The 27,254-nt window shown below is 46.6% G+C and overlaps 1 protein-coding gene across 1 annotated transcript in view; it reads right to left on the bottom strand.

The window, feature by feature from the left end:
* Window positions 1–275: 275 nt before the first annotated feature.
* Window positions 276–27,254, bottom strand: part of GRIN2B (glutamate ionotropic receptor NMDA type subunit 2B) — a 300,853-nt gene continuing 273,874 nt past the window's right edge. Inside the window, exons 9-12 of the mRNA XM_007125818.2 lie at window positions 9,593–9,753; window positions 7,600–7,787; window positions 4,771–5,009; window positions 276–2,162 (exon numbers count right to left, since the gene is read on the bottom strand). Of these exons, the coding sequence (XP_007125880.2) occupies window positions 276–2,162; window positions 4,771–5,009; window positions 7,600–7,787; window positions 9,593–9,753 (2,475 nt within the window). The remainder of the gene's footprint in view (window positions 2,163–4,770; window positions 5,010–7,599; window positions 7,788–9,592; window positions 9,754–27,254) is intronic.

Below are 27,254 nucleotides of genomic sequence, written 5' to 3' on the forward strand. Positions count from 1 at the left end.
CCGCCGGCCGAGCGAGCCCACCGTATCCTCTCGCGGGAACTGGGAACTGGAAGGATGGACAGACCGGGAAGGAGGAGGGGACTGGAAAAGGAGCAGAGATGGTTCTGGTCACCAGGGTCGCCCTCAGAAGGAATCAGGATCCCATAAATAAATGAAAACGACAAGAAAGGAGCAAATGGGAACCGAGTTCACCCCCGTCGCCCTCTGTGACATGCGCACCACACGTCCACAGCCCCGACCCTCCCGTACCCACCTTCGCCTCTCTCTTCCCTCACTCAGACATCAGACTCAATACTAGACAGTTTCTCATACACATGCCCATTGCTGGAGCCATTGAAAGCCCTGGGGTTTTTGTTGTTAGGCACACAGGGGTTGGACTGGTTCCCTATACAGATGTCTTTCTGGAAACGGCCTGGTACAGCCCCGTGCAGGGCCGACACCACCGGCTTGTTGGTGACAAGGGCACGGAAGTCCGGCCTGGCCTTCGGCACCCCTGCCACCGTGGGCTGCCTGAAGAAGTAGGATTTGCTGCCGTGGAGCAAGCACTGGTCGTCCCCGAAAGTGGGGATGAAAGGGTTCTGCGTGACCCGGTCGGGGTAGAGCGACTTGCTGAGCATGTAGCTGCCGCCGCCGCCGCCGCCGCCGCCGCCGCCGCCGCCGGGGTTGCCGTGGTTGCCGTGGTGGTGATGTCCCGCGGCCGGCGCCGCCGCCTTGCCGTTGCCGAAAGCGCTCTCGCCGGCCGGCATCTCAAACATGTGCGCGTAGGGACTGCCGTCCAGGAAGCGGCCCTTGTCTTTCAGGCTCACGCTGCGCGGGGCCAGGGCGGCCTCCTCCTTCTGCAGGTCCACGAAGGTGTCGTAGGAGTGCTGGCGCCGCAGCTTGTTCCGGGTCTTCTTCTGCGCCTTGGAGTTGGTCGGGCTCTGCGGGTACTTGGCGGCGGGCGCGCTGGACGGCACGGCCACCGGGGCGGCCGGCTGGTCCAGCTCCTGCAGGGAGTTGTCCTCGCTGATGTCGTACAGGTTGCCGGCCTTCTTGCACGCCTCGCAGCGGATGCACGCCTGCCGGCCCGAGTTCTGCCCGGCCACCGAGCTCGAGTAGTTGTGCAGCTTGGACGGGCAGCTGCGGCAGAAGTTGCCCCCGGAGCGCTCCTCCCAGTCCACGTTGGTCAGGCTCTTCTCCCAGGGGGCCGGGACCCCGCCGACCCCGCCGTGCTTGTCGCCCGGCCCGTGCTTGAGGTGCGACCGGTTGGTGCAGGGCCCTCCTGCGCCCACCGAGTCGCGCTTGAAGTCCTCGCCGCGCTCCTTGTAGATGTCGGTCAGGTCCACGTGCTCCCAGTGCGGCGAGGTCTCCTTGGCGCGGAACTGGTCCAGGTAGAAGTCCCGCAGCCCCTCCTTGTCCCTGAAGTAGCGCTTGTGGTCGGGGGAGCGGGGCGGCCGGCGGCGGTAGGCCAGCTCGATCTCGTCGAACTCGCGGCGGGACTTGGCCGAGGCCGGCCGCTTCTTCAGGCTGTCCTTGTACTGCTGCTTCCGCCTCTTGGCCGCGTTGCCCTCGATGTTGCCGTAGGTGACCGTGTGCGTGGAGATGTCCGACACGTCGGAGCGGATCAGGTCGTCGTGGCCGCCGTAGCGGTCGCTCTTGAACGAGAACTTGCCGTACAGGTCGCCGAGCTGGCTGTGCTTGGAGGAGGGGAGGCCGATGTCCAGGGGCTTCTTGCCCAGGGACCTGGGCTGCGTGGTGAAGGGCGGGTTGTCGCAGTCGTAGAGCCCGTCGATGGAGCTGGCGCTGCCGATGCTGTGCGGCCGGTGGTGGGGGTCCTGGTACGCGTTGCTGTCCTTCAGCTGCAGGTTACCGAAAGTCCTCTCCACCTCGCTGATGTAGTCGCTGAAGAGGTTCTCCTCGCAGGGCGGGTTGTTGTAGGATTTGCAGTCAGAGTGCGTGAAGCTGCGGCGGTGCTCGGAGATGTCGTAGACGGACGATTCGCGGCGGATGAAGTCCAGGGCGCTCTGTGGGGAGCCGTTCACGCCGGACAGGTTGGCCATGTTCTTGGCCGTGCGGAGCAGACGCAGGATGTTGGAGTGTGTGTTGTTCATGGTCGCGGTGGGGGAATTCATCACGGATTGGCGCTCCTCGATGGCCACCCCGTGGATGCAGCTGTAGATACCCTGGAGGGAGGATGGGAGCGGTTAGGTCTCCGGCGAGGCAGGAAGTGACCATAAAGAGCCCCCCGCAACCAACCCACCACTGACTGCCTGAGAAAAGTGGCTGAGAAAAGTCAGAGAAGGCATGAAAGAGATGGCCTTACACACTCACAGAAACGTACAGCTAGAAGCTTGCCTGCCTTATCCCCCTGCATTTAGCAAGTCGCATCACGAGCTGGTGGCCTGGTGATCCTGAGGGGACATGGCTACACCGAGTGACTCAAGCAAATGGATTCGAATTGCAAGACCGGACATTCTTGCCTCAACTCCACTACTGACTCAAATTGATTTTCCTTTCCGTGCTGAGGTTTTTGTGTCTCAAAAATGAGGCCATGATATCAACTGATAGCAAAAAATATTGTCAGCCTTCTGGAAATCAGTAGCAATGCTCTACAGATGCCGGGGCTTTCTGGCCCTGGCTGCTCACCCTTGGCTGGCAGGCAAGCACGGCGGAGCCCAGGCACTCACAACTGCCACTCTTTTCCGGCTATGACAAACTTTGAGCAGCTTTTAGGATTTTGGCCACCAAATCACAGCTGAGCAATTCTCTTCTTGAGCCAAGCGTCAACCAAATTCATAGAGACAATCAGGCAGCCCTGGGGTCAAAGAGGGATTTTTCTCCTGTTCTGCCCTATACCGGGGAAGGAAGGACCTGGGACAGATATCCCAGTACTAAACAGGAATAAAGAATCCCCTTGTTGGGGAGAGGGAGGTGGGGGAGGGATGGACTGGGAGTCTGGGGTTAGCAGATGCAAACTGTTATATGTAGGATGGATTGAACAACAAGGTCGTACTGTAGAGAACTACATTCAGTAGCCTGTGATAAACCATAATGGAAAAAAAAACTATGAAAAAGAATGTATATATATGTATAACTGAATCACTTCGCTGTGCAGCAGAAATTAACACAACATTGTAAATTAACTGTACTTCAATAAAATAAATAAATAAATAAAAGAATCTTGTAGAATCCTCTCCTTTATTCTCTCTTTAGCTCCTGGTTTCCTCCTTATAGTTTCTCACTCAGTTACTCTGATCATAAATAATTAATATCTTAACAAATTAGTATTGACTGAGAACTGCCTGTGTGCAGCTCCTTGCGCAGGGCCCTGAAGAGCACCGTCCAGGACAGGGAAAGGCTTGGGCTCATGTCTAAAGTCAGGCCAACCTCCTGCCAATCTCTTGCTCCCTGCCTTGAAAGGTGGACACATTTGGAACTTTTCTGCCTGGCAAAGGAAGGTCTCTGCAGAGGAGGTTGTTTGAACTGTATCTATAAAACTAGGGGGATACATTTGGAAAGGGGCTGTCCCGATGGAGGGGGATCAGAGGAGAGAAGATTAGGAAGGAGAATGGCAGCTAAATGGGAAGGAAGCTTTGCCTATGATAAGCCTCAGTTTCCCCGAGGCAGCAGTGAGATAAGAGATGGTTAAGAGAAGGTTCCTTTACTTTCCTTCTCAGGCCTCCTTTCTAACCCTTCTTGATTATGGCCAGGAGAAAATGCATTTTTCCTCTACGGGGCCACTGATTATGTCGAGGGGCTACAAATGGGATTGCTATTACACGTTCCCCTCACTGCTGCCGTCCCCCTCTCTGGAGAGGTCTTGGGAAGGGCCACGCAGTGCAACGACGTGGCTCAGGGACCGCAAGTCCCAACCTCCTGCTCCCGGGTAGCTGAATGGCCTGCAGCAACTCACAGCCAGAGAGGACACTTTCTCTATCAACTAAAATACTACAGGAAAATAATCAAAAGATGCAACAATTTAATGAGTACTCCATTTTCTCATATAATTCCATTAGAGACAAAGTTGGTTCTTTATGTCTGAAGCCTAGACCTCTATTTGAAGAGGACATTTGAGTTCACCTCTCATGAATGAATCCCATAACTTTATTAACAAATTCCAAAGAAGTCTTTTTTTTTTTTAAGCTCTTCCCTGTGACCCTCTGTTCATATTAAAAACTGTGTTCAAAATCTCACTTTGGACTAGACACAAAGAAGAGAACTAAATAAAGAATGGCTTCAGTTACACTCTCACTCCAATTAAGGAAGTTTCTGGAATGCAAATTTCTTACCGGTCAGGACTTATTTCTGAAGGCTCTGTTAAGCTCTTTAACTCCCCATACTCACACATGGTTAAAACATAGAGTAGGACGGTGAAATTACCAACAATATACCTTTGGATGTCAGAATAAGAGAGATATATTTCATGATTTAAATAGAAATGTGATTTTTTTAAAAGGATTAAATGATTAATCCAACCTCTGCAGAATCAACGAATGGTGGTGAAAGGCATCTGGGAAAAGGCCAAATGTTTCATTGTGATAGATCTGCCAGTTCTTATTGAGAACCAAATGCCCAAACCCCACACAGAAATCTGTTTCTTGAAGGAAAAACTGCATCACCTGTTTTTTGAGCCACTTGAAAGTATGTCATCCCACCCGCCTGGGGAAATATACATGATGTGGTTTCTCGCTTTAGCAGCCTCAGGCTGGAGTTAGTGCCCTCCTGGGTCTCTGTGCTCTGCACAGTGAGCTGTCTTTCCCAAGCTCCAAGCACCTAAAACAAAGCACTTACTCTGCTGATGGAGAAGACCATGCCAGGCTTGCCAGAGCACACACCCATAAAGCAGTGCCTGAACTGCCAGTAGAAGAGGTGTTCGCAAATGAAGGTGATGAGGCTGAGGGCCATGGCGGCCCCCAGCATGTAGAAGACGCCCGCCATGTTGTCAATGTCCAGCTGGCTGCTCATGACCTCATTCTTCTCATTGTGGCAGATCCCTGTGAGCCACAGAGCTTCCAGCTCCTCCATCTCCCCTGGGGGCGGGACGGCAAGGAGAACAGGCAGAGAGAGGAGAGAGGGGAGGAGTAGACAGAGGGGGTGAGCGGGGTGTTGGGGAAAGGAGACGAAAACATGAGAGAGAAAGACAGAAGGAGACATCAAGAAAGAAAACCAACAGAGAAAGTTAGTGATTTTATCAAATACCGTTATGGAGTAACTTATCAACGTATTCAGGTAGTCAATGAAAACATAATGTGGGTACCACCGGTGACACAAAGATAGGAGACATTACCTCTGTGCCCCATTACCTACCCAGTGTAAATCGGTATATAAACAATCAGTATGACAAGCTATATGCAGGTCACAAGAGCTGCTTGAATTAGTGAGAGTAATTTTGCAGATGGGTGGCCAGTGGGTTTTCATGAGGAATGTAGGACTTGGAGGTGGGCATGGTGAATGGGTGAATCTTAATTTATATTGCACAAAAAGGCAACAATTTAAAGGCAGCAGAAATAGCATGATCAAGGGGAGGAAGGTAGAAAATCACAAGGCGTATTTGGGAAAGGCAGGCAGATCAAACAGAGTAACAGTAGGCAAAGGAAGCTGAATACAAAAGGTTGATGGAAGATCGCTGAGGGCCTGAGTATCAGACTAAAGCACTCTTGAGCTTTTTGTTGGTGTTCTTGTAGACAGTAAGGAACAACATACCCGAACAAGCGATTCAGTAAATTGCTCTCAAAAAATGTGCAAAGCAGATTGGGTGGGGGGAGGAGAGACAGAGACATATCGGCAGAGAGATTGATTGATTCCCCAGAGGCCCTCAGGCTTCCTGATCTCTTGTTGAAAATATAAATATTCACAGTAAAAGGGAGGAAGTTGCAGTAAAATGAGACCACCAAATTCGGACCTGCCTCCTTCTAACGCTGCTTAAGGAAGTTTCGATTAATTCAAGTCATGCCAGGTTACAATAACCTTATCCACTTCGGTGGATACTAGGAATTAGAAAGGCAGAAATCGTAGACAAAAGGAAAATGACAGACACCATATGCCCGAGAACGCATCTAATTCCAGAGAAGCGAAAATCTGAAAATCTCACGAAGAAAACTGCCTGTTCCAGTAGTTCCAGTTTGGTTCAAAATGTGAACCTTGTCTGAATAATCTGACCGAAGCCCTGGCAACTTCTGCAAATCGTCTCTACGGCTGCTCTTCCTCGTGGATAGAGGCCCCGTTATTGCCTTTAAGTGACAGCTGCATTACAGTGACGGAAACTCTTATACCAAAATGGCTTGTAACACTCCACCTAGAACCCCCCTCCTCTTTCCAATGTTAATCAGATCACTTTTTACTCATTTCTTGGATCCAACTATGATTTTCCTACCTAGGGAACAGCTGGCTTCGCCCAGAGTCTGACCATCTCCCTACGCTCTTGTGCTGCTTCTCGCATCCCTAACAGCAAAGATTCTGCAGACAGAACTTAGGGAACCGCTTGGTTGATGGCCTGTGAGGCCAAGTAGAGTCAGGCTGCTCATCCGTAACTGGATTAGCTTCTGTGAGTCGAACAGGAGGAGTAGGTGCTTTAGACGATAAAGTGAAGAGGGATGCGGAAGGCGTGAGCGTAATGAAACAGGAGATGAGATTTCCTCAAAGCGAGCTGTCTGCTCAGTCTGCTGCGAGAATCACTCTGGAGAGTGAGTGCCTTCCGGTGCCTGCCTCTGAGGACCCTGGCCCTGCTTCCTACCTCTTCCAGAGGGAAAAGCAAGATGGGAGAGGGAAGGAGAGGGAAGGAGATGGCCACGCGTGGATTTCTCCGCCCTTTCTCTGGGCCCAGAGAGAGCAGAGACCTTTCCAAAATTCCATCCACTGCTCTGGCCACATGTGAGAAGACTGAGGAACTTCTAATCCCAGCCCCTTTTACTTGATCCCTGAGGCTTGGATCATACCCTGCAATCCTGAAACACACCTCCTTGACTGACTAAGCCTCTCCCCCAAATTTCACCCTGGGTTGGATTGTATAACCACGCCCCACTGCCCCCCGCAGTTCCTTTGTTGAAGTCCTAACTCCCAGTGCCTTGAAATGTGACTTTATTTGGAAGTAGGGTAATTGCAGATGTAACTGGTTAAGATGAGGTCACCTGGATACGGTGGGCTCCTAATCCAATAGAACTGGTATCCTTAAAAAGGGAGGGAATCAGACACAGACACGTACAGAGGGAAAACATGCACACAGGGAGAAAGCCATGTGAACATGAAGGCAGAGCAGGGGTGATGCGTCTACAAGCCAAGGAACGCTGTAGATTGCCAGCAAACCACCATGAGCTTAGGGGAGAGGCGTGGAGCGGATTCTCCCTCGAGTCCCTCATTAGGAACCAAAGCCGACACTTTGATCTTAGGGTTCTGGCCTCCAGAACCTTGAGACAAATATCTGTTGCTTAAGTCACTCAGTTTGTGGTACTTTGTTACAAAGCCTTAGGGAACTAATATATATGCCCTCCAAATCTCCTAGTATACTGTGAAATGCTTTTCTGGAAATGCAGAGGTTAGAGGGATGGGGAAGGAAGAGGGGTTGATGTTTCGGACTGGCCATCGGAAGAGGCCAAATAGGCACTGTCCCTTTCTTTAACTCACCATCTCCGAAGAGCTGCAGGATGGCAAGGTCCACCTGACGCTTCCATCCAGAATCCTTTTGGATGGCAATGCCATAACCAGTGGAAGCAAAGACCTTCCCGCTGCCAATGGTCACCAGCTTGCAGCCTTCGTCTCTGCCTGCCATGTAGTTCAGCACTGCTGCATCGTAGATGAAGGCATCCAGTTTCCTGTGCGAGAAAGAAACAAACAGAGTAAGTCCAGTGGAGGAATTTTAGTACAAAACTACCAGTGGGGTCACTAACAGGAAGCAGTAGGGCTCCAGCAGACTATGGGGGGAAGTGGGTCAAAGTAAGGCTCAAGGTGGAACTCAGCCAGAAACTACAGCCTAAATCCCAGGCTGTTCTTTGTGTGATTTCTGGTTGAAAGGAGGAGCGCTCTCTCCCTCCCACTGGGAATGATGAGAATGTAAGCTGGGCCTGAAGCCAACTCATAAGCTGTGTCTGAAAGGAGAAGGAGTAAAAAGGAATCAATAAAAATAATAACAAAAATAATGAAAAGGAACCATGACAATGATAACAACAAATAGCATATGGGTTAGCCTTATAGACCATTTTTCATTTCTCCGTTCATTACAGTCCGGAGTGGGGTAAGTGTAGGCAGACGTGTAGCACTAGATGGGCAATGCTTTTTTTGCAGTCAGAAGGGTTTCAATATTCTGTTTTGCAGCGCAAGGAGAGAAGTGACTCATTGGGGTGGTGGCAGCACAAGCTTGTGTCAAGAGCAAATGTGTGAAACCACAAGCCAATGCAGCATGCAGGAGAATTCAGAGGTCTCAAATTCCCAAACGTATGAGAATCTCATTGTACATACTGTGCTTTTCAAGGAAAGAATATATAGGGAAGGGGGTAAAGCTAAGGGCAAGGTCAGGAAGGTAAACGTCAGTATTTAAACACATCAAAGGGAGAAGAAGAAATTGATAGATTCATATAGGTAATAGAGGGGTCTGCAAGAAAGAAAGGCAGGCATCATCCTCTTCACTTTTACAAGTTAAGTTAGCTTTACTACTCCTTAAGAAAAAAAGAAACACTTTCTGGCATGATAAGACACAGAACACTTTTTCAAAAGGCCTGTGAGTATCCTTTAGGAGGGGTGGCCATCAAAAAGCCAAAGCTCTGATTGACAACTGTGATTGTACCAGGGACCAGCCTGCCCAGAGTGGTCCACCCCAAACTCAGATCCCATCTTCTGAAATCTGCCGTGACTTCATAATGGTAAGACGGAGTCTAACAGTATTTAAGTAAACATGCATCTGGGTGTTTCTTCCAGAACCAGAGCCACCAGGAGGTCTAAGTGTTGCTAGTTAACCTACAACACAGGAAATGAGCTATGAGGCCCCAAATTTGAGGACCCTCAAATTCCAACAACTCTCATGGTCAATTGTCTGTCTTATTCTGCAGCTGTGGCTTCTGAAGGCCAAATGAATGAATGTGGCTGAGATTATGCAAGCAAACATATTTGCAGTTCATGAGCTCCTTTTAGTGAACGAACTGAGATGATAGAGCTGGAGCAAAGAATGCCAATTTTGTTGGAACTGGAGATTGGTTAACACATTCTTACTTGTGTGTTGTCTAAAAACTTTTACCCTTTCATTTATTTCTCCCTGTCCATAAGACACCAAAATCATCATTTTCACCTTTTGGTCAACAGGTCTTTATTTCGTGTGTAACGCGTGAACTTTTTAGCCTTGACTCTCGCCTTCGACTTTTACACCTATTACATTCTTGTTTCATGTTTACATTAATGCAAGTAGAATACAGTTTATTAAAAATACATAGAAGTGAATAATAGCATAGGAATCTCTGTGCACTGGCCTGAATTACACTGTCACTTTAACTTGGAGATCCATAAAGAGCAAACGCAGCCTTCTTTGCTTTAACACGGTGTGGCACCAAGCATGGCACATCTGATTCCACGTATGTTTAATAAACGGGAGCAACATATCATAGATTCTGAGCTCGGAAGCAGTTCTTACCCTGTTTTCAGGGAGAGCAAGGCATCATCCACACCCCTCTGGTTGAACTTCCCCATGTAGGCGTGCATTTCCGCATAGTTATTGCGAATATTCCTCTCCGTGCTGCCGTTGGGCACAGTGCCAAAGCGGAAAGGGGGTGAGAAGTCATTAGGTCTCTGGAACTGGAGACAGAGAGAGAGAGGGAGAGAGAGAGAGAGAGAGAGAGAATATGAGTACTTCAGAAAATGTGAAGAGATATGACGTTAGCATTAGTGGACTTATCATGGAAGGGACGAACAAGAGTTCACCAAATACATTAGCCCTCACTCAGAAGCAGCAATTGCTATCTGAAAGTGAACTCCAATTCAACGCAATTTATCCCACATTGTTGAGAGCTTTCTATCTGCCCACCCTTGACTTGAATCTGTAACACTTGTGTGCCGCATTTATGCACACTGCACAAAACCAGGGATGATGGAAATGTGCTATTAGCTTAACTGCAGTGGGCTGGTTACCTTTATTTCTGAAAATTGTGTGAAATCTGCTTCCAGGCCCCTTCATTGCACTATCAAGGCTATAGGACCTCAGTGAGGTAAGCTACATCATACTCCTGAAAAATCACTTGTTGGATAGCAAATATGTTTTGCTAAGAAGTTTTCTCTTGACCTTGCTTGATGCTTTAAAAGCCCATATTTATCCTACATGAGTTGTAGGATAAATTGTAAAAGCAAATGCAATTTTAATTATGTTCGCTCTCGTGTTTAAGAACTGAGTGTGGATTACCAGGGCTTAGCATCACAAAGTGAAATCTCTTGGATTTTCATCCCTATGACATCAGCTTTATTTCTGGCTACTGCCCTGCAATGAGCAAGTCTTTATGTTGTTTCCTGAACACACAATTCATTCATTTGTATCTTCACAGCCTCATAGAGTCTGTTCCCTCAGCATGAACTCACCTTTCTCCCCGGGCCATTTCATGTCCTTCACCTCAACATGTAACTCAAAGCAATTTCTTCAGGACACTTTCTATGAGATCTTCCTCCCATCAAGTCTACCCAACAGTGACCCATCAGTACTTTGTGTTCTTGGTTTAGATCATAATTAATACTACAAATTCATTTACTTTCTAAATGAGCTGGCTAAGTTCTGAGAGCCAGTCTCTGACGTAGTCATGAAGCTCTAGATTGAGACAGATATGGACTGAAGAGCAGCTCTGCCACTTACTACTGTGTGACGTGGGGCAAGTGACAGGAGCTCTCTGGGCATCATTTCCTTGCATGTAATAAGGAGACAATAATGTCTACTTTTCAAGATTGTCGTGTGTATTAAATGATACAATGTACAAGAAGTGTGCATGGCACAGCATCTTGCACACAGCAAGCGCTCAAAGAAGACTCCTTATATTATTTTAAATTCACGTCTGCATTCTGCATTCCCCAGTAAACTTCATACTTTCTAAGTTTCTCATTCTATGACAACAGCAATGATCAGATGGAATGTGACCAGAGTCTGTGGTCATATGTGCTGTGCCTTGGTATAGGAAAGACAATCTAGATATTTGAAGTCCACTTGGTTTCAATACTATACCGTTTACTGTGGAGATACATTTGAAAATCTAACTCACGAGTACTTGAAGCTTTGGAGCCGTCTGGGCTTCAAGCCATTCTCCTTTCTCCTTCCCTTGACCTGAGACACTCAAGAGCTTCTCAGAATATGGGGATTTCATGGACCACAAAATGTCACAGCACCAGGAACCATAAATGCCATCTTCATTGCTTAAAGTTGGCCATAGTTAAAAGTAAGGTCATGCAGGGGTGTTTGTTAGGTAATCTGAGATGCATCAAAAGACCACTACTTTCTGACTTACCATGGTGCTTTTTGCCATTAAGAATGTCTGTTTAATCATTTTTAAACAGGTTGTGATTTTTAAGTGAATAAAGACACTATGAAAGAGTCAAAGAATTTTAGAGTTGGATGAGCCACTCAGGGTTAACTAGTCCAAACCTTTCATTTGATACATGAAGACAGAGGCCCACAGAGGACAAGTAACTTGCTGAACGTCCCACAGCAGCAGTGATGGCTAACATCACCAGGGATCAGCTGGCTTAATTAATAGCATTCCTCAGGGTCCCCGGCAGATAACAAGTTGAAAGTAAACGGGGATATGTTCTGTTGGAAGAGACAGGATTCTGTGCATAGAACTGTCAATTATAACACCTCAGATGTTTGAAAAAAGGTATCCCCCAAACACAAGTAGAGTAGATAACATGGGAGGCAGCAGTATAACGAAATAAGCTCCCTTTAATCAGTAATTCCTCACTTTGCTAGGACAATGACAACTGATGCTCACAGTGTCCAAATACTAGGGTCCAAAGTATTTTCTGAAACATCAGTGAAAGCTGAAATCATGTCCAGTACGATTCTGGTATAAATTTTTGTTCTAGTTTTTTTGAAAATCGGCAATCCATGTAAGGTAGATACAATTAATTTTTTTAATTAAAATTTTTTATTGAAGTATAATTGATTTATAGCGTTGTGTTAATTTCTGCTGTACAGCAAAGTGACTCAGTTATACAAATATATATTATTTTTCATATTCTTTTCCATTATGGTTTATAACAGGCCATGGAATATAGTTCCCTGCGTTATATAGTAGGACCTTGTTGTTTATCCATTCTATATATGTAATAGTTTTCATCTGCTAATCCCAAACTCCCAATCCTTCCCCCGCCCCCCGCCTCCGCCTTCCCCTTGGCAACCACAAATCTGTTCTCTATAGATACCACAATTTTTGATTAACCAAATGGAATGTGATACCCAGAGTGCCTCACGTCCTGATGAAGCTAGATTATGGAAAGTTTCCATACTACTCTTAATTAACTTTAATTTCTAAGTTATCTTTAGATTTCTAGATGCTGTTTTATAACTATATCTTTGAAAGCATAAATACTAAAGAAATAATAAAGGACCTAGAATAGCCAAGATGACCTTGAAGAAGAAGAACAAAGTTGAAAGACTTATACTACCTGACTTCAAGACTTGTAAAGCTGTAGTAATCATGACAGTGGGATACTAGCATAGAGAGAGAAGAGAGATCATGGGAACAGAATGCAGTGTCCCCAATAGACCAACACACATATGGTGCAAAGGTGACTCAGGACAGATAGGACAGTCTTCAACTAGTGGTGTCAGAACAGCTAGCTATTCATATGCAAAAAAACCTTCATTCCATACCTCACAAGATATATAGAAATTAACACAAAGTAGATCATATATCTAAATACAAATCCTAAAATTATAACATTTCCAGGAGAAAATATAGGAGAAAGGTTTTGTCACCCTGAGTTAGACAAAGGTTTCTTAGATATGACACCAAAGTACAATCCACCACAAAAAATAGATAAATTGGACTTCGTTAAAATTAAGAACTCTTTGAAAGACACCGCTAAAATCATGGAAAGACAAGCCACTGGCAAGATAAAAATATTTGAAAACAACTGAAAGCTATTAAAGAACTAAAGGAATTAAATAAGAAGATAGCAAGACTCTTGAATAGTTAAAGCATCTTCCATCAGCAAACAATCAGAGAAATCAGCCAACACTAGAAGAATGGAAGGCGTGGTCCTGTGGAAAGCATTGGTCTTGGAGGCAGACAATTTGCATTTGAATTCCAGATCTCTCTCTGACCAACTGCGTGAACATGGGCAAGTTATTTAAATTCATGGAGCCCCATTTTTCTGGAAGTATTATTTTTAATTAATATTGAGATAATATCTGGGATTACTTAACACAATATCTGGCACACGGTGGATTCTCAAAACTATTAACTGCTTCCATGAGGATGAAGTGCTAATATCTAAAGTTGTCCTATGTTAGGTAATGTTCCCTAAGATGGAAAACTCTTGTTCCCTAATTTGTTCCTCAGCCAGTCTGGGGACCAAAAGGGTGAGTGTATCACCCCACAATTAGCCGAAGCAGAAGCAGAAGTGAGCCTGCCTTTTCCTTTGAAGATTCTTGTCTCAGCTTGGTGAGATTTAAATAAAAACCTAGATTTAAAAGAAACTGTCATTGGAGTTTGAATTTTACTAAAATTCATGGCCATGGAGAACCGTATTTTTAGTGAGGAAGAAGGAAAAAAAGAATCCTCCAAATACCACCTTGATGCTTCCAATAGATGCCCTGTAATAAAACTTACCCCAAGCTGTGAGGCATTATATGGCACTTATTTAACCTGAATGGCAATCTGTGCTCTCTGGGGTTTGGGGAAGGAGTAAAATTTAGTGCCGTCCAGAACTGGAAGTCTTAAAAATCCATAGAACAAGAAGGACTCTAAGAAACAAATTTTAAAAATATTAAAAAACCCAATACACCAAGGAGACCAGCATTGAATTTAAAAGCTCAGTCTGATTTTCAAATAGGGAATTTTATATAGTATTCCTTATTAGTTGCCTTTGGCCATTATAGAGCTTCCTTGAACTTGGAATCTTTTTCCAGAGCTACCCAGGTCGGGATTCTAAAAACATACAGAGGAAAATAAAAACGCAGAAAGGAAGGAACTTGGGGAATGCATCCCATTTCACAGATGAGGAAGCTGAAGCTCTGAAGAGACCAAGGAAGTTGTTCCAGGCCACGTGGTGAAATAGGAGGGCCAGCCTATAGGGCTTGACCCCCGAGCTGAGCCCTCCCACTGCGGCTCAGATACCAGCCGCCTGGCTCTACTGTTCACCGGGGAGTGAAGCCATGCACTGTGGAGCCGGCCGGTGAGGGTATCCTTCCCTTCCTGTCATATCAGATGCCAACACCTCCTTGGGATTCAACCCAGGGTGTCCAGCCATCACTGCACGCACACTCTCGCACAAGGGCGGAACAGTGCCAGAATGTTAAGAGACCTGTAATCTCACTTGATCCTCCTGGAGAGCTGCCGGGAATCAGAATTGAGCCCTCTGAGCTCCTGAGACCATCATCTCAGCCCCCATCTTAATGACCTCAAAGTGAGTTAGTCCTGGCAGTCAGGCAAGGAGAGAGGGGCGTAGGCCAGGAGCAAAGGCCCTTTCCCCACCCAGAGATGGTGGGTTAAGGGGGCACTGGGGCTGCCCCTTCCCAACAGAGAGGCTCTCCGGCAGCCTGCTGCAGAGAGCAAGGGAAAAGGGGAAGAAGTCAAGGAAGTGGAGATCTGGGTCCATTTTGTTTATTTATTAAATAAATATATAAACCGATTTTACTACGTATAAGGCAGTACTAATTTATTAATAGCAGCTACTCATATTCAACACCTATATATGTACTGGGAACAACTCACGTTATCTCCTTTAATGATAATTAAAATGCATCCATTCATTTGACAAATACATCCTGAGCAGCTAATAGTGCAGAGGACTGTATTTATGAGGATGCAAGAAGTTTACATACCACAGAGTCAGAGATGTAAACATTCATTCAATTTTTCATTCCTCTACTTTTTCATTCATTCATTGGTTCATTCATACAGACATTCAGCACATATTTATAGCATCTGTCACGATATTCTGGGTGCTGGGGATACAGTATGACAGGAGAGTAAGAACCTGCCTTCAAGGAGTTCGCATTGTAAAGAAGTAGGGCAGATAACAAGTTGGTTTTTTTTCTAATGTAATGGACTAATATAGAGCCACAGATTCTTTGTTAGTCCTTGTCTAAGAGATGAAGTATGTTCCCTGTCCTTGATTCTGGCCTGGCCTTGTGACTTGCTTGACCGATAGAATGTGCAGAAGTAACATTCTGGGACTTCTGAGGCTGGGTCATAAGAACGATGCATTTTCCTCCTGGGCCTCTTGGAACCTGGCTCCGAGGGGAGCGGTCACCTCTGTAAGAAGTCCTATGACCCTGCGGGCTCCACGCCGCAGCTGTCATATCTAGGCGCGTCTATCTGCAGGCCCGGCTGAGCCCAGCCTTCCAACCACTCCAGCGAGGGCACCAGGCAACCCCGCCCACATATCTGACCCCCAAACTGGGGAAACACAATGAAATGGCCCTTGCTTTAAGCCACCAAGTGCTGGGGTACGTTGCCGTGCAGCCGTAGATAACGGGCACACAGGTGATCTCAAATAGTGAAAACCAAGTGCTGGGAAGAAATGGACACAGCTGTGATACAGGATAAAGAGCGAGCGGCAGGAGAATACGTTTAGCCTGGCTGTCCTAAGAAGCCCCCTCTGAGAAAGGTGGCTTCTGTACAAAGCGCTGGATGACGAGGAGGAACCAGGCACGTGAGGATCGGGGGAAGTGCAGTGGGTGTGGCCGGGGGACTGCTGGGAGCCACAGAGCAGCGTGCCCGTGACAGTGGAGGCCAGAGCAAAGGGCGCTGTCCTGAACAGCCTTAAGGAGGCCGCAGAGCCGGGGCTAAGAGCTGAAGGGAGCGTTCTCTAGTAGGACAAGAGGAGAGAAGGGGTTTTTCGATAGACACAGCAGTCTGTGCAGACGCAGGGCCCTGGGAGAGACCGGGCATGACTGGAGATCAGGAGCAGTTTGTCATTGCCGGAGCCTAACAGATATGGCCCTGGTAACTGGAGGGCAACAGGGCTGAAGAGGCAGGGCCTGGTTCACAATGGGAGTTGAATTCTGCACAAAGGAGTTCAGAGTCCATGCTCTAAGGGAAAAGAAATGGCAGAGCCTCCGGAGCCAGACTGCTTGAGTTCTGCCGCTTAATAGCTGTGTGACCTGGAGCAACTCACTTAACTTCTCCGTGCCCCAGTTTCCCCATTTGTACAATGCGGCTAATAATGCTACCTACCTCATGAGGCTTCTTAGTATTCAACAGGTTAATCTGGGTAACATGTTAACACAGTCCTGGCACACGTTAAACACACTATATTAGCTATTATTACTGTCATCATCATCCTTATCAGAAGCAACCGAAGAATTCTGGCTGAGTGTCAAGACTGGGTTTTTGTGTCAGGAAGAGCCCGGAGGGTCAGCACGAAGAGCAGGTTGGAAGGAATAAAGTGGAGAGACAAGAGCTGCGGAGGACACGCGCTCGGATGAGGGTCTGGGCCCCAGGGAGAGCAAGGAGAGCAGAGCACCGTCAGAGACTTCCTTACCGTCCAAAAATGTGAAAGAGGCCGCATGCACAGCTAGACGAAATCACGACCGCGGGCTGTGTACCAGTGCCACCGCAGTTCCACGGGAGAAAGGCTGCAAGCAGCCCGGCTTCCTGGATGGCTTCTTGAAGGAGGCTGCATTTAAGGTGGTAGGGGGATGGGTTGGGCTTGGAAGGGTGGAGGTGGGGCGGGAATGTCCGTTCACGTTAGAAGAACCCTCTGCTGTAAGACACACCTCGTCCAATTCTGTTCAGTTCCCACGGGGAGGAAGGCAACAGATCCTTGCAGAGTTTTTTTGAGTCCATGATGGCAGAAGAAAAGAAAACCAGAACTCTCCTCCGCGTTGATGGCGCCCAGGCTTCTGTGCTGACGACCAGACATAGCCCAACGAGGTTCCTCAGCGTTAGATCTTGGGAATGACAGCAGGCAAAGGAAAGGGTCTCTACTCAAAGGAGGAGGGAGGCAAGCAATGCCTTCTGGGGTGGCTGGCGACCCTGAAAGATGGCTCTTCTCCTTCAGTCGGGAGGCTGATCAGCCTATGCAAATTACGACAAGCCAGCCCTGTGACCTTGCAGAGATGGCTATTGTAATGTCCAGTTTGCAGGGTCCACTCGCGTGAGACACAGAGTCTGGGGGCTTTTGTCTTCAAAGCTTGACAATCCCACACATCAATATTCATTCCATCACTCTGGCTTTTACATCTGAATCACACACACAAAAAATCAATGCCCAAATGCCACTCAGCCCTCTGAGGCACCCAGGAGAAAAGGTGGGAATGCTCAGGCTACAAGGGCAGCTTTTGCCCGGTCTGCTAATGATGAGGAGGCGGCAGAACAGCAGATTTCTTCGGGGACCACTTTATGCAGCACTCTCCTGTTATCACTGTTAGCAGGATCAGCACCCTCTGTTTTCACAGGACTGTTTTATCATTGACTTTCATTATTTTTTATGTACAGTTCTATGCATTGTGTTATTCTATTGATTCATTCATTCATTTAAATTGGGGTAAAATATACATAAAATTGATCATTTTTTGTTATTGACATATCTTTTAATCCACTGTTTGTAGTTTGGTTTTGGCTGTGTGATCCAATCTGAGAACCTTTTGCCTTTAACACAGGAATCTGTGCTATTTTTATTTATTCATAGGAAAGGTATGTTTGGTACTCATTTTCTCTTCTAAAAATGTCCTTCTGTTTCAGCAATAAAATTTGCCATTTCTAAGCGTGCGGTTCTGTGACCTTAAGTGCACTCACATTGCTGTGCGACCAGCACCACCACCCACCCCCAGAACTCGTTCATCTTCCCCAACTGCGACGCCATACCTGTTAAACAGTAACTCCCCACTCATTCAACTAATTTTAACCACATATAGAGTCTTGTAACCAGGAGCACGATCAGGGCACAAAACAATTCCATCACCCCAAGAATTCCCTTATGTTCCTTGTCTACAGTCCTCCCTCCACCTTTAACCTCTGGCGACCACTGATGTCTGTCCTCCTGTCCTCTGTTCCCATAGTCTTGTCTTTTCCAGAATGTCCTACATATGGAATCACACAGCATGTAACCTTTTGAGACGGGCTTTTCACCTCTCATAATGCCTCTGAGATTCATCCATGCTGCTGCTGTGTATCTGTAGGTCATTCCTTTTTATTGCCGGGTAGAATTCCACGGTATGGCTGTATTGGTTCGTTTATCCATTCACCCATGGAAGGACATTTTGGTTACTTTCAGCTCGGGATAACTATGAATAGAGCAGGTGTAACATATTGACATACAAATTTTTGTGCGAGCATAAATTTTCATTTCTTTAAGGTAAATGGGTCATGAGAGCTACCACACTGCCTGGGACCCTGTCCCCCCAAGTGCATCTCTTTTTGCATCTCTCCTCTCTTTTGATCTTCCCAATTTTCCCATGAACTATAAAGTAAGTACATCAACTGTTATTATCTTATTATTCTGCCTGATACTCATTCTTCCCATAATATTATCCTACAGCCAAAGTAGGATGATGTAGTGTATGTGTGTGTGGCTTCAGACGCTGAGAAACGCCTGAAGGCGGGGCGGGGTGGCTGGGGAGAATGGTCTCCGTCCTCTCCAGGGGTGATACCTTGTTCTCCCAAAGAGGAAAGAAGGTCAGATGACAACACAGACCAGACTCTCTGAAGGTATGGCCTTCACTGTTCCATGGCCCATAAGTACTTGGGACAGATGGGGTAGGCAGGCAGAAAGTGCTTACACGAAAGGGCCATGTAATGATAGAACAGTTAAGTAAGGACATATGGGTTATGGTCTCAGAAGATCTAAATTCAAATCTGAGCTCCACCGTTTATTAACTGAGCGACTGAATCAACAAACCATTTAGCTTTGAAACTGAATTTCAGCAATGTTCAGGAGGAGAAATAAGGAATAGCATCTCATTACAAGTCTTCCATTTCAAACATGGGGCGCAGGGTAGCCACCTAGGACCCCACCATGGAACGGGCTGGGGGTATAGTGACGGGTTAGAAAGTCAGACTCTTCACCTTCATGAGAGTCATGATCTGGGATGGAAGTGGGGGGAAAAATAATCGTTTTTACATTTCATTATACATTATTCATCGGAGAGAATATCGTTCATTTGGAATAGGTGACTGACTTGCGATAACAATAACACAGAATGCAGTTAGAAGATACAGGTATATAATAAATGTGCCCAAATTAACTCAGTTCTCTTCCTGGGCACCAGGAGAAATGGATCCTGTTTTGCTACCAGGAAGTGAGTCAGCATTTAGGAAGCACTTGACACCTTAGTTGTTTCTGCCCTTTTTTCTCTTGTTATTAATATTAGTACTGTGGCTGTCTACAGTGGCAAACACATCTAAGTTTGCATGTGAAGAAACCTGTACTTGGACGCAAGAAGCCTGGTAAGTATGTCTTCACAACTCTGGGTGCTGTGCTTCTGCGGAAGGAGCCCCTTGCCTCTCTGCGCTGGGGCTCCAGGGGGTGACAGGCTGTAGAGGGGAGGCAGTGATGGAGAGGACTGGAACTCGCTCTCCTCCTGTCACTTCCCTCCCGCTGTGGCCCAGACAAGAGCTTGTAGAAAAGAAAATACAAGTTCTTTGGATTCCTGGAATTTACAGTGAATGATCAGTTTTCCTCATTGTAAAGCAGTCATTTCTTTTGTATTTTCCTAAACTTGCATATATAAGCCTTAATAAATATTTCCTGAAATATTTCCTAAGATTATTAGATAGTCGCATCATAGTTCATGTTAGCTCGTTGAGGTCTGGCCCCTGAGCTAGTAGAGTAGAGCAGAAGGGCTTATTCCTGCATTATGACACTTTACCGTGTCATACTTGCCCCCTGAAGCCTTAGGTGGCCAACCCTAGAGTATCAACATCAACCCACATTTCATGTGGATAATCCACGCATAAGTCACTGAACTCTGAAATGACTATCTGAAATGAAATGGGGCAACAGATACAATTCTTACATGGCAGTTCAGTTGGAAATAACAGTGATGGTATAATACAGACACAGCTAACATGTCTATGCTAATGTACCACACAATTTACATATAGTAACTCACTAACCTTCCCATCAACCCTAGGAGGGAGGTATTATTACTCCCATGTAACCGACAGGGAAACTGTTGCCCAGAGAGATAAGTAACTTGAAGAAAGCCACACAGCTAGGCTTCCAATCCAGGGTTCTCACACTTAACTGTAAAACACATCACAGAGCTCTAGATACACAGAGGAGATGTTCAGCAAACATGTAGAGTAGAATAATCCAATGACTAAATGGATATGCCAAGTTCCAAAAGGGACGTAAGGAAAGCAAAGGCAATGGAGGTTGACAGGGAGTGGAGATCATCGTAGGAGAATGGGGATGAGGGGGCTACAGGGGGCAAGCAGAGATGGAGCTGACTCCTGCAGACGGGCCAAGATTTACACAGGAAGGTGTCGGGGGAGGGCCCTCAGGACAAGAGGAGGGGCACCAGCACAGATGCAGAGGGACCCGGGCACAGTGTCTCAACAGAAGTTGGAAAGAATGTTTGTATGCGTGAAGATGGACCGCTGAGTTGGTGTCCAGGCAGGAGCTGAGCGGTCAAGCACGCGTCGTGGTCGGACAGGGGAAGGACGCGGCATTTAGTTATCATTGCACAGCTAAAGACACCGAAGCGTAAGCCTTGACAGAATCCAAGTCTGCTTATACGTTCAGAAGAAGGAAGGAGAGGATGCGGCAGATGGGCCTCGTCCACACCACCTCCTCTCCCGTTGCTCTCTTCGCCCGCCCCTCATAGCCACCCTGGCCTCCTGCCAAGTTCCTAAGAACACCGAGATCCCCGGATACCCATCGCTCCCTCACGAGCTTCAGGTCAGACCTGATAGTCTCACTGAGACCTTCCCTGACCGCCAGATTTCAAGATGCAACTTCTCTGCCAACACTATCTCCCTTCTCTGCTTTAGGTTTCTCTGTGCAGTAAACACCCTTCTTAGATTGCATATAATTGCCTTTTACTTTTCTCCCTTCCGCCAACCCCGCCTTTAGAATCCAAGTGATATGAAGGACAAGATTTTTGTCTGTTTTGATCACTGCGGTCTCTCTGGTACCTAGAATAGTAAGTGGCACTTCGTAGGCTCTCAGTATGAATGAATGACTAAATGAGTGAATGAACTCAATAGCACAAATGTAGACCTATTTATTATATTTTTAAAAATCACTCAAAGTGCCCTACTTACTGGTGAATGCATTATCAGGCAACACAGTTGAGAATGACTGTTGTTCAGAGCTAGTGCTCTCCCGGCATCCCTGGTGAATAAGGAATAATATGTCCTCATGCCGGCTGGGGACACCTTTCCTGGCCCCGTCTCCCTTTTGCCTTCAAAAAATATATCCGAGCCGAGATCCCACAAGAGCTAGTCAAATTTAGGACTTGACAATGTGTATGGATATTTCTTTGGCACCAAAAATGTGACAGGGCTGGAGATGATTATGATAAGAGGGGGATGAAGGAAACAGAGGCGTAAGGACTGAGGCATTTGAATTTTATCCTTAAGTCATCCTGTGCCTGACGGGTGGACGTGATCGTGCTTCCTCAACATCCCCTTAGGCGGGACTGTTACAAAGAGCTGTTACTGCCTTCTGTCCGCTCACAGCACTGTGCAGACAGACCTGTGAGAGGGCAGGGACCGTGTAGGTATTTTATGAAAGTTGTGGGCACTGGCAAAGAGACATGGCCTTTAAAGAAGATGTTAAGTAAGTGGTAAAGATGGATTCACCGTGGAAACTGGGACTCCAGAGCTTCACTGGAAGCCCCAGCAGCTCATCTACAGTTTGGGGGACACCGCTGAGGGTGACTACCAGGATTTCCACATGCAGGATGCCCCAGGAATTTAGGGGCGCTCCAGTTGTTAGCATGATGACCTGAGGTTCTTATCACAGTGGAAACAGCTCAAGGGTTGCGAAGTTGGGGTCAGGGGAGGGCAGCCAAAGGTCTGTGCCAGGCAGGGCTGAGGATCCAGGGAGAGGCGTGGCAGGGGGACGGGCACACCTCCGCTTTCCTGGCCACCAATCAGATCAGTCACTTCCAAACCAGGAGATGGAAACTCCAGCATGAGCGCACACGCTCGCATAGTGCCACATTTACGCAGACCAGAACTCCTTGCCTTGGTCAATGAAGTCAGCCCCCAAGCAGGGGACACTGCAGCCTGCAGAGTGTCAGCCCTGGGAGGGGGTCGGTGATCCACTGTACACACTGCGTCCCTTTCTGGGTTCACAAGGGACCCGCACAGGAGAGGGCTCCAACAAGTCCTTTGGTAAAGGAACTTGTTTAACCTTGTTACAGCATTTTCCCGAACACGTCCTGCTGTGGATCTTTTAAAAGAATACCCGTTATGTGTCCCAGGACACTCGCGGGCTGTGAAACAAAGTTTGAGAAATGCCGATCGAGCGACGTCCTCATTGTGAAGAGCAGGAAGCAGAGGTCTGGGCAGTTCGTGACCCATCCGGGGCCAAAGGGCCGTCCCCGGCTCCTGTCCCCTCCATCCCCTCCTTCATCCAGTCACCGCGTGCAAACTGAGCATCTACTCAGCACCAGGCGCTGCTCCAGCGTCAACATCGAGGGAAGGCAGAGGCTTCCACTCCCCGGGGCCTTTAGGGATAACGAGAGTCCAGTTGTGCTTCCCTTGTCCTTAATGGGCCTCCAATTACAATGCGAATGTCATTATTATAAGGCGACTGCTACAAAAGTAAAAGACCAATAACCACATCAGGAGAGGAATGGATTTAACTTTTCCAGTTGACTGAGGGTTAAGTCAAAAGCCCTTTCACTTTCAATCCTTTTGTCGTAAATCATCCTAAAGTACGGTAATTCACACTCCTCTTTAGGGTTACCCTTCATCAGACATACTCGGTGAGCTCCGCTATGCGTGATGATACTGGGGTGTGAACGCTGCGTAGGAACTCAGACCCAAAAGATCAAAGATGGTTTAAGAGATCGTGTTTAATATGTGTTTATTCCAGGAAAATCTTAGAAACTGTTTTTACTTTGAATAATAACTTTATATAAAGCTGGTTTTATCATCATTTATCTCTTTTCCCTCTAAAAGTGGAAAGAGGCACTGTTACAGTTATTTCAGGGCTGGCTACCTCTTGTTAAATGAATGATGGGAGAGCAGAAAGCACGTGCTGGACTCCTGGCTGATTGAGAAGCTGAGGTCTCACACTCAGAGAACAATCCAGACTCCGTGAGCACATGAGTACACTGAGGGCCCACCATACCCTGCTCACACATGAGATGAGGCGCCATCAGGGGCTTGGAGAAATCAAATATCTTGCCAAATAAATCCTGAAATCACTTCATAATTTAAGATATGACTAGTCACAATAGTAGTATTATTCGGTATTCTTATACACCTGCTTGATTTAGATGATTTGACAGTAGAAATCACAAGACGAGCAAATTCTGAGACTATAAATGTCCAATATTTCTCTACATTACCCTCTCTTCCCCACCATTACTGATGAAACTATCTCCTCCTGTTCCTCACATTCAAATGGCTAATAAAGAAAAGGAAGTATTGGCTTACGCTATGAACGCTATATGAATTATTTAACTGTCTTATTCATTCATTCATTCGACTAAATAATTCATTAACTCATTCTTCAACAAATATTTGAGCACCTATATTTACCAGACTCTATTATAGTTACTGTGGATACATCAGTAAATAAGGACAAAAAGTCTTGCCCTCATGGAGGTTACATCTAGCAGGGAGAGACAAACGTTGTAAATATGTTAAATATGAATATGTCACACCATATAATATAATTTCCATTAGTGGGGAAAAAAGAGAAACACAGATAGGGAGGGATAAACCTATTTTAGAACCTCTTTGAGATTTTAGATCAGTTGCTTAAACTGGGGGCCTGCCCTACAGGATGTCCTGAGCTTAGACTGCCTTCTAAGGGTCACTGCTCCCTGGAAACTCTTGTCTCTAATAACATACCTCCTGTCAGTGCCTTTCTTCTTGAGTCTAGCCCCACTAGCTTGGTCTGATGTGAATTCTCAGATGAACAAATTCAAGTTCGCATCAGATAAACATATTAATTTTTCCACTTAAAACCCAAGGCGTGTTTCGTCTCAGCCTTGGAGAGAGACTTTTTCTAGAATAAGCAAATGAAGAGAGAGAATTACTGGCATGGTAGCTTGCTTATGAATTGCAATATATATTTGGGAGAATAATCTAGATGAGTCCATTTCACACTTATATTTTTAAAAATCCTTATCTGGGTGGACGTAATTAGAGGTAAATGTGTGCACTAATTGGGCTATTGTCTCAGCCACCCAGCAGGAAGTTATTCAAGCTTCCTTATCAAGCTCCATGATGATGTCATGAAGAGCCTAGGGGTAGGATGGGAATAAAACACAGACCTACTAGAGGATGGACTTGAGGATATGGAGAGGGGGAAGGGTAAGCTGTGACGAAGTGAGAGAGTGGCATGGACATATATACACTACCAAACGTAGGGTGGATAGCTAGTGGGAAGCAGCCGCATAGCACAGGGAGATCAGCTCGGTGGTTTGTGACCACCTAGAGGGGTGGGATAGGGAGGGTGGGAGGGAGAAAAAAAAAAAAAAGATACCAGCCCACCGGGTCCTTTTAATGGTTCCAAGTGCATGTGTCATGTTCCCTTTGTCAATGGTTTACAGAGAACCTAGTCTACTTTAAAACTATTCTATAAATTTCAAATCAGGAGCCAATTAACAGAATGGGAAAAAGTCTCTACCCAATGCCAGAGTAAACTGTAAAGAAAAAAGTTTCTCTGTATCAACAGGTAGACGGGACCTTGGTGAAAGGGTAGATGTGATTGCTTGAGTTGGGAGGGTGAGGGTAACATTAAATACATAGGGAAAGGTGTCATTTTCTTTAAGCCCTTAGATGGTAGGATGGAAAACTTGCTCCTTGAATCTGCTACGACATTAAATTGGATTGGATGGCTGGCCATTTGGAAAGAGAAGTAAACATCAAAGTAATAAGTCTGGCATGAGGAAAGAGGATACTAAAAGGATGAAGTCAATTAGGGAGCGAACAAAGTTAAGTCTCACAGGATGTAAAACCACATGGTCCTCGAGTAAGAAGGGGCAGGAACTGGCTTTGTCAAAGCACGGTCAGAAAGGATCATGGAGCCCTAGCGGACCACAGGCTACACGGGCTGAGAACGCAGTGCTGCTGTTTAAATAGGGAGCCTATAATGGGAAGCTAAAGAGAAACGTGGCACGTGGGAAGGACGTGGCCAGGCCCTGTGAGGCGCCAGTGGGAGGCCTTTATGATCACTGCGCTCTCTCCTACAAACCACAAGTGAAATTTGAGAAGGTTCAGAAAACCATTAAAGGTAAGGGGAGCAAGTCTCAGGCTGAAAGGTTAAAAGACTGGGTTTATTTAACCTTGAAAGGAACCCCCAAGGACATGCCTCTATCATGGTACTTGATCTAATGTTTTGAGTGTCTGCCCCCCTCACCAGACTATGAGACCAGGACTGTTTCAGCCCATCTCCAGCACCTCACAGGTAGGGTTCCATGAAATCTGGGGACATATTGACACTAAAATCATATGTGCTGTTCATCAGAAACTCAAATTTAAGTAGGTACCCTATATTTCTATTTGCTAGGTCTGGCAACCCTACTCACAGTGTAAGTGTGGTAACCATCCAATAAATAACCTGCTGAATTAAGTGCTATTATGTACTAGGTGTTATGCTAAGTGCAGAGAACAGAAAAACTTAAACAAAAAGCCAGGCAGATGATACAACGGAGGTCTTAGTTAATCCAAGGAACAGTGGAAAGTGGCAGGATTCTGCTAGGAGGTAGAATCCAGGTTGAATTGGGGGCTTACAGAAGGTGGGAGGGGTTTCAGGAGAGATTCTTTGAGGAAAAAGCAGCACAGCTATTGGTCTTTCTTACCCCCAGGCCTCTAGGCCTTAACCATGGACAGCGTGGCAGCCGCTGGGATAGACACGGACAGATGTGTAGTTGGACTCTAAACTCAGTGATGACAGGAAGGTGTGAGAGAGAGAGAGAGAGAGAGAGAGAGAGAGAGAGAGAGAGGGCGAGCGAGCGAGCGCGTGCTTGCACAGAGCTCTCCTGCCCTTCCCACACCGTATTCCGGGCAGTGGTTTATATAGATATTTAGAGTCTATCTGTTGAATGAATAAATGAAGCGTAGATAGTGAGACTGAAAAACAACGCAACTGATTGTTTAGAGAACACCATTACACTAGGTTTGCATCACAGAGATACGCAAGATAAGGGGCTCTAACACAGCATGTCTAAAGTGTGAACTGGCCAGTGGAGACACCTCAATGGTATAGAACATGGGAAGAGAGCTCCCTGGCTTAGCTACTGAGAAGAGGAGCTTCAGGGACTGACACCACTGGGTCTCAGGCTCTTCTCCCAAACCCACATCTAACTTGACTTTCGGGGAATTTTCCAAATGGCGAGGGGTCACTGGGGAGTGTCACTCTTTCTTTCATTAGTGGACAAATTACGATACAGCAGCAACTCTTTACGACAATAAGAACATGATTTCTATTGCTAAATAAACTAGTCGAAATGGATATTAATAATAAACGTAGGGATGTTATCAATTCTCTGGTTTCATCAATAATTTGCAGTGTAGCTAAAGCTCTTTTCTACATCTTAAAGAGACCTTGAGGTAGAAGCAGTTAGGTTCACTTTTTCTGGGAGTCCGAAAGGACAGACAACTCTTGGGCAATACAGACCATGCAGTTAGGGAAGGCTTTAAGAGGAACCCAGGTTTACAGTCTGTCCACTCCTGTAAGAACTGTTTGGGGTAGGGCCCACTTGCCCAAGGTAATAATATCTGAAGTAGTTGTTTTCTATCACGGCGATGGGTGACAGACATAGACTTAGAAACGACCACTGAGCTCTTACTCCACACCTAGGAGGATGCTCCGTGTTTTCTCTCAAAAGCCCCACAGGGGCTTCCCTGGTGGCGCAGCGGTTGAGAGTCCGCCTGCCGAGGCAGGGGACGCGGGTTCGTGCCCCGGTCCGGGAGGATCCCACATGCCGCGGAGCGGCTGGGCCCGTGAGCCGTGGCCGC

Source organism: Physeter macrocephalus, chromosome 6 (assembly GCF_002837175.3).
Source record: "Physeter macrocephalus isolate SW-GA chromosome 6, ASM283717v5, whole genome shotgun sequence".
In the NCBI taxonomy this organism is placed as follows: domain Eukaryota; kingdom Metazoa; phylum Chordata; class Mammalia; order Artiodactyla; family Physeteridae; genus Physeter; species Physeter macrocephalus.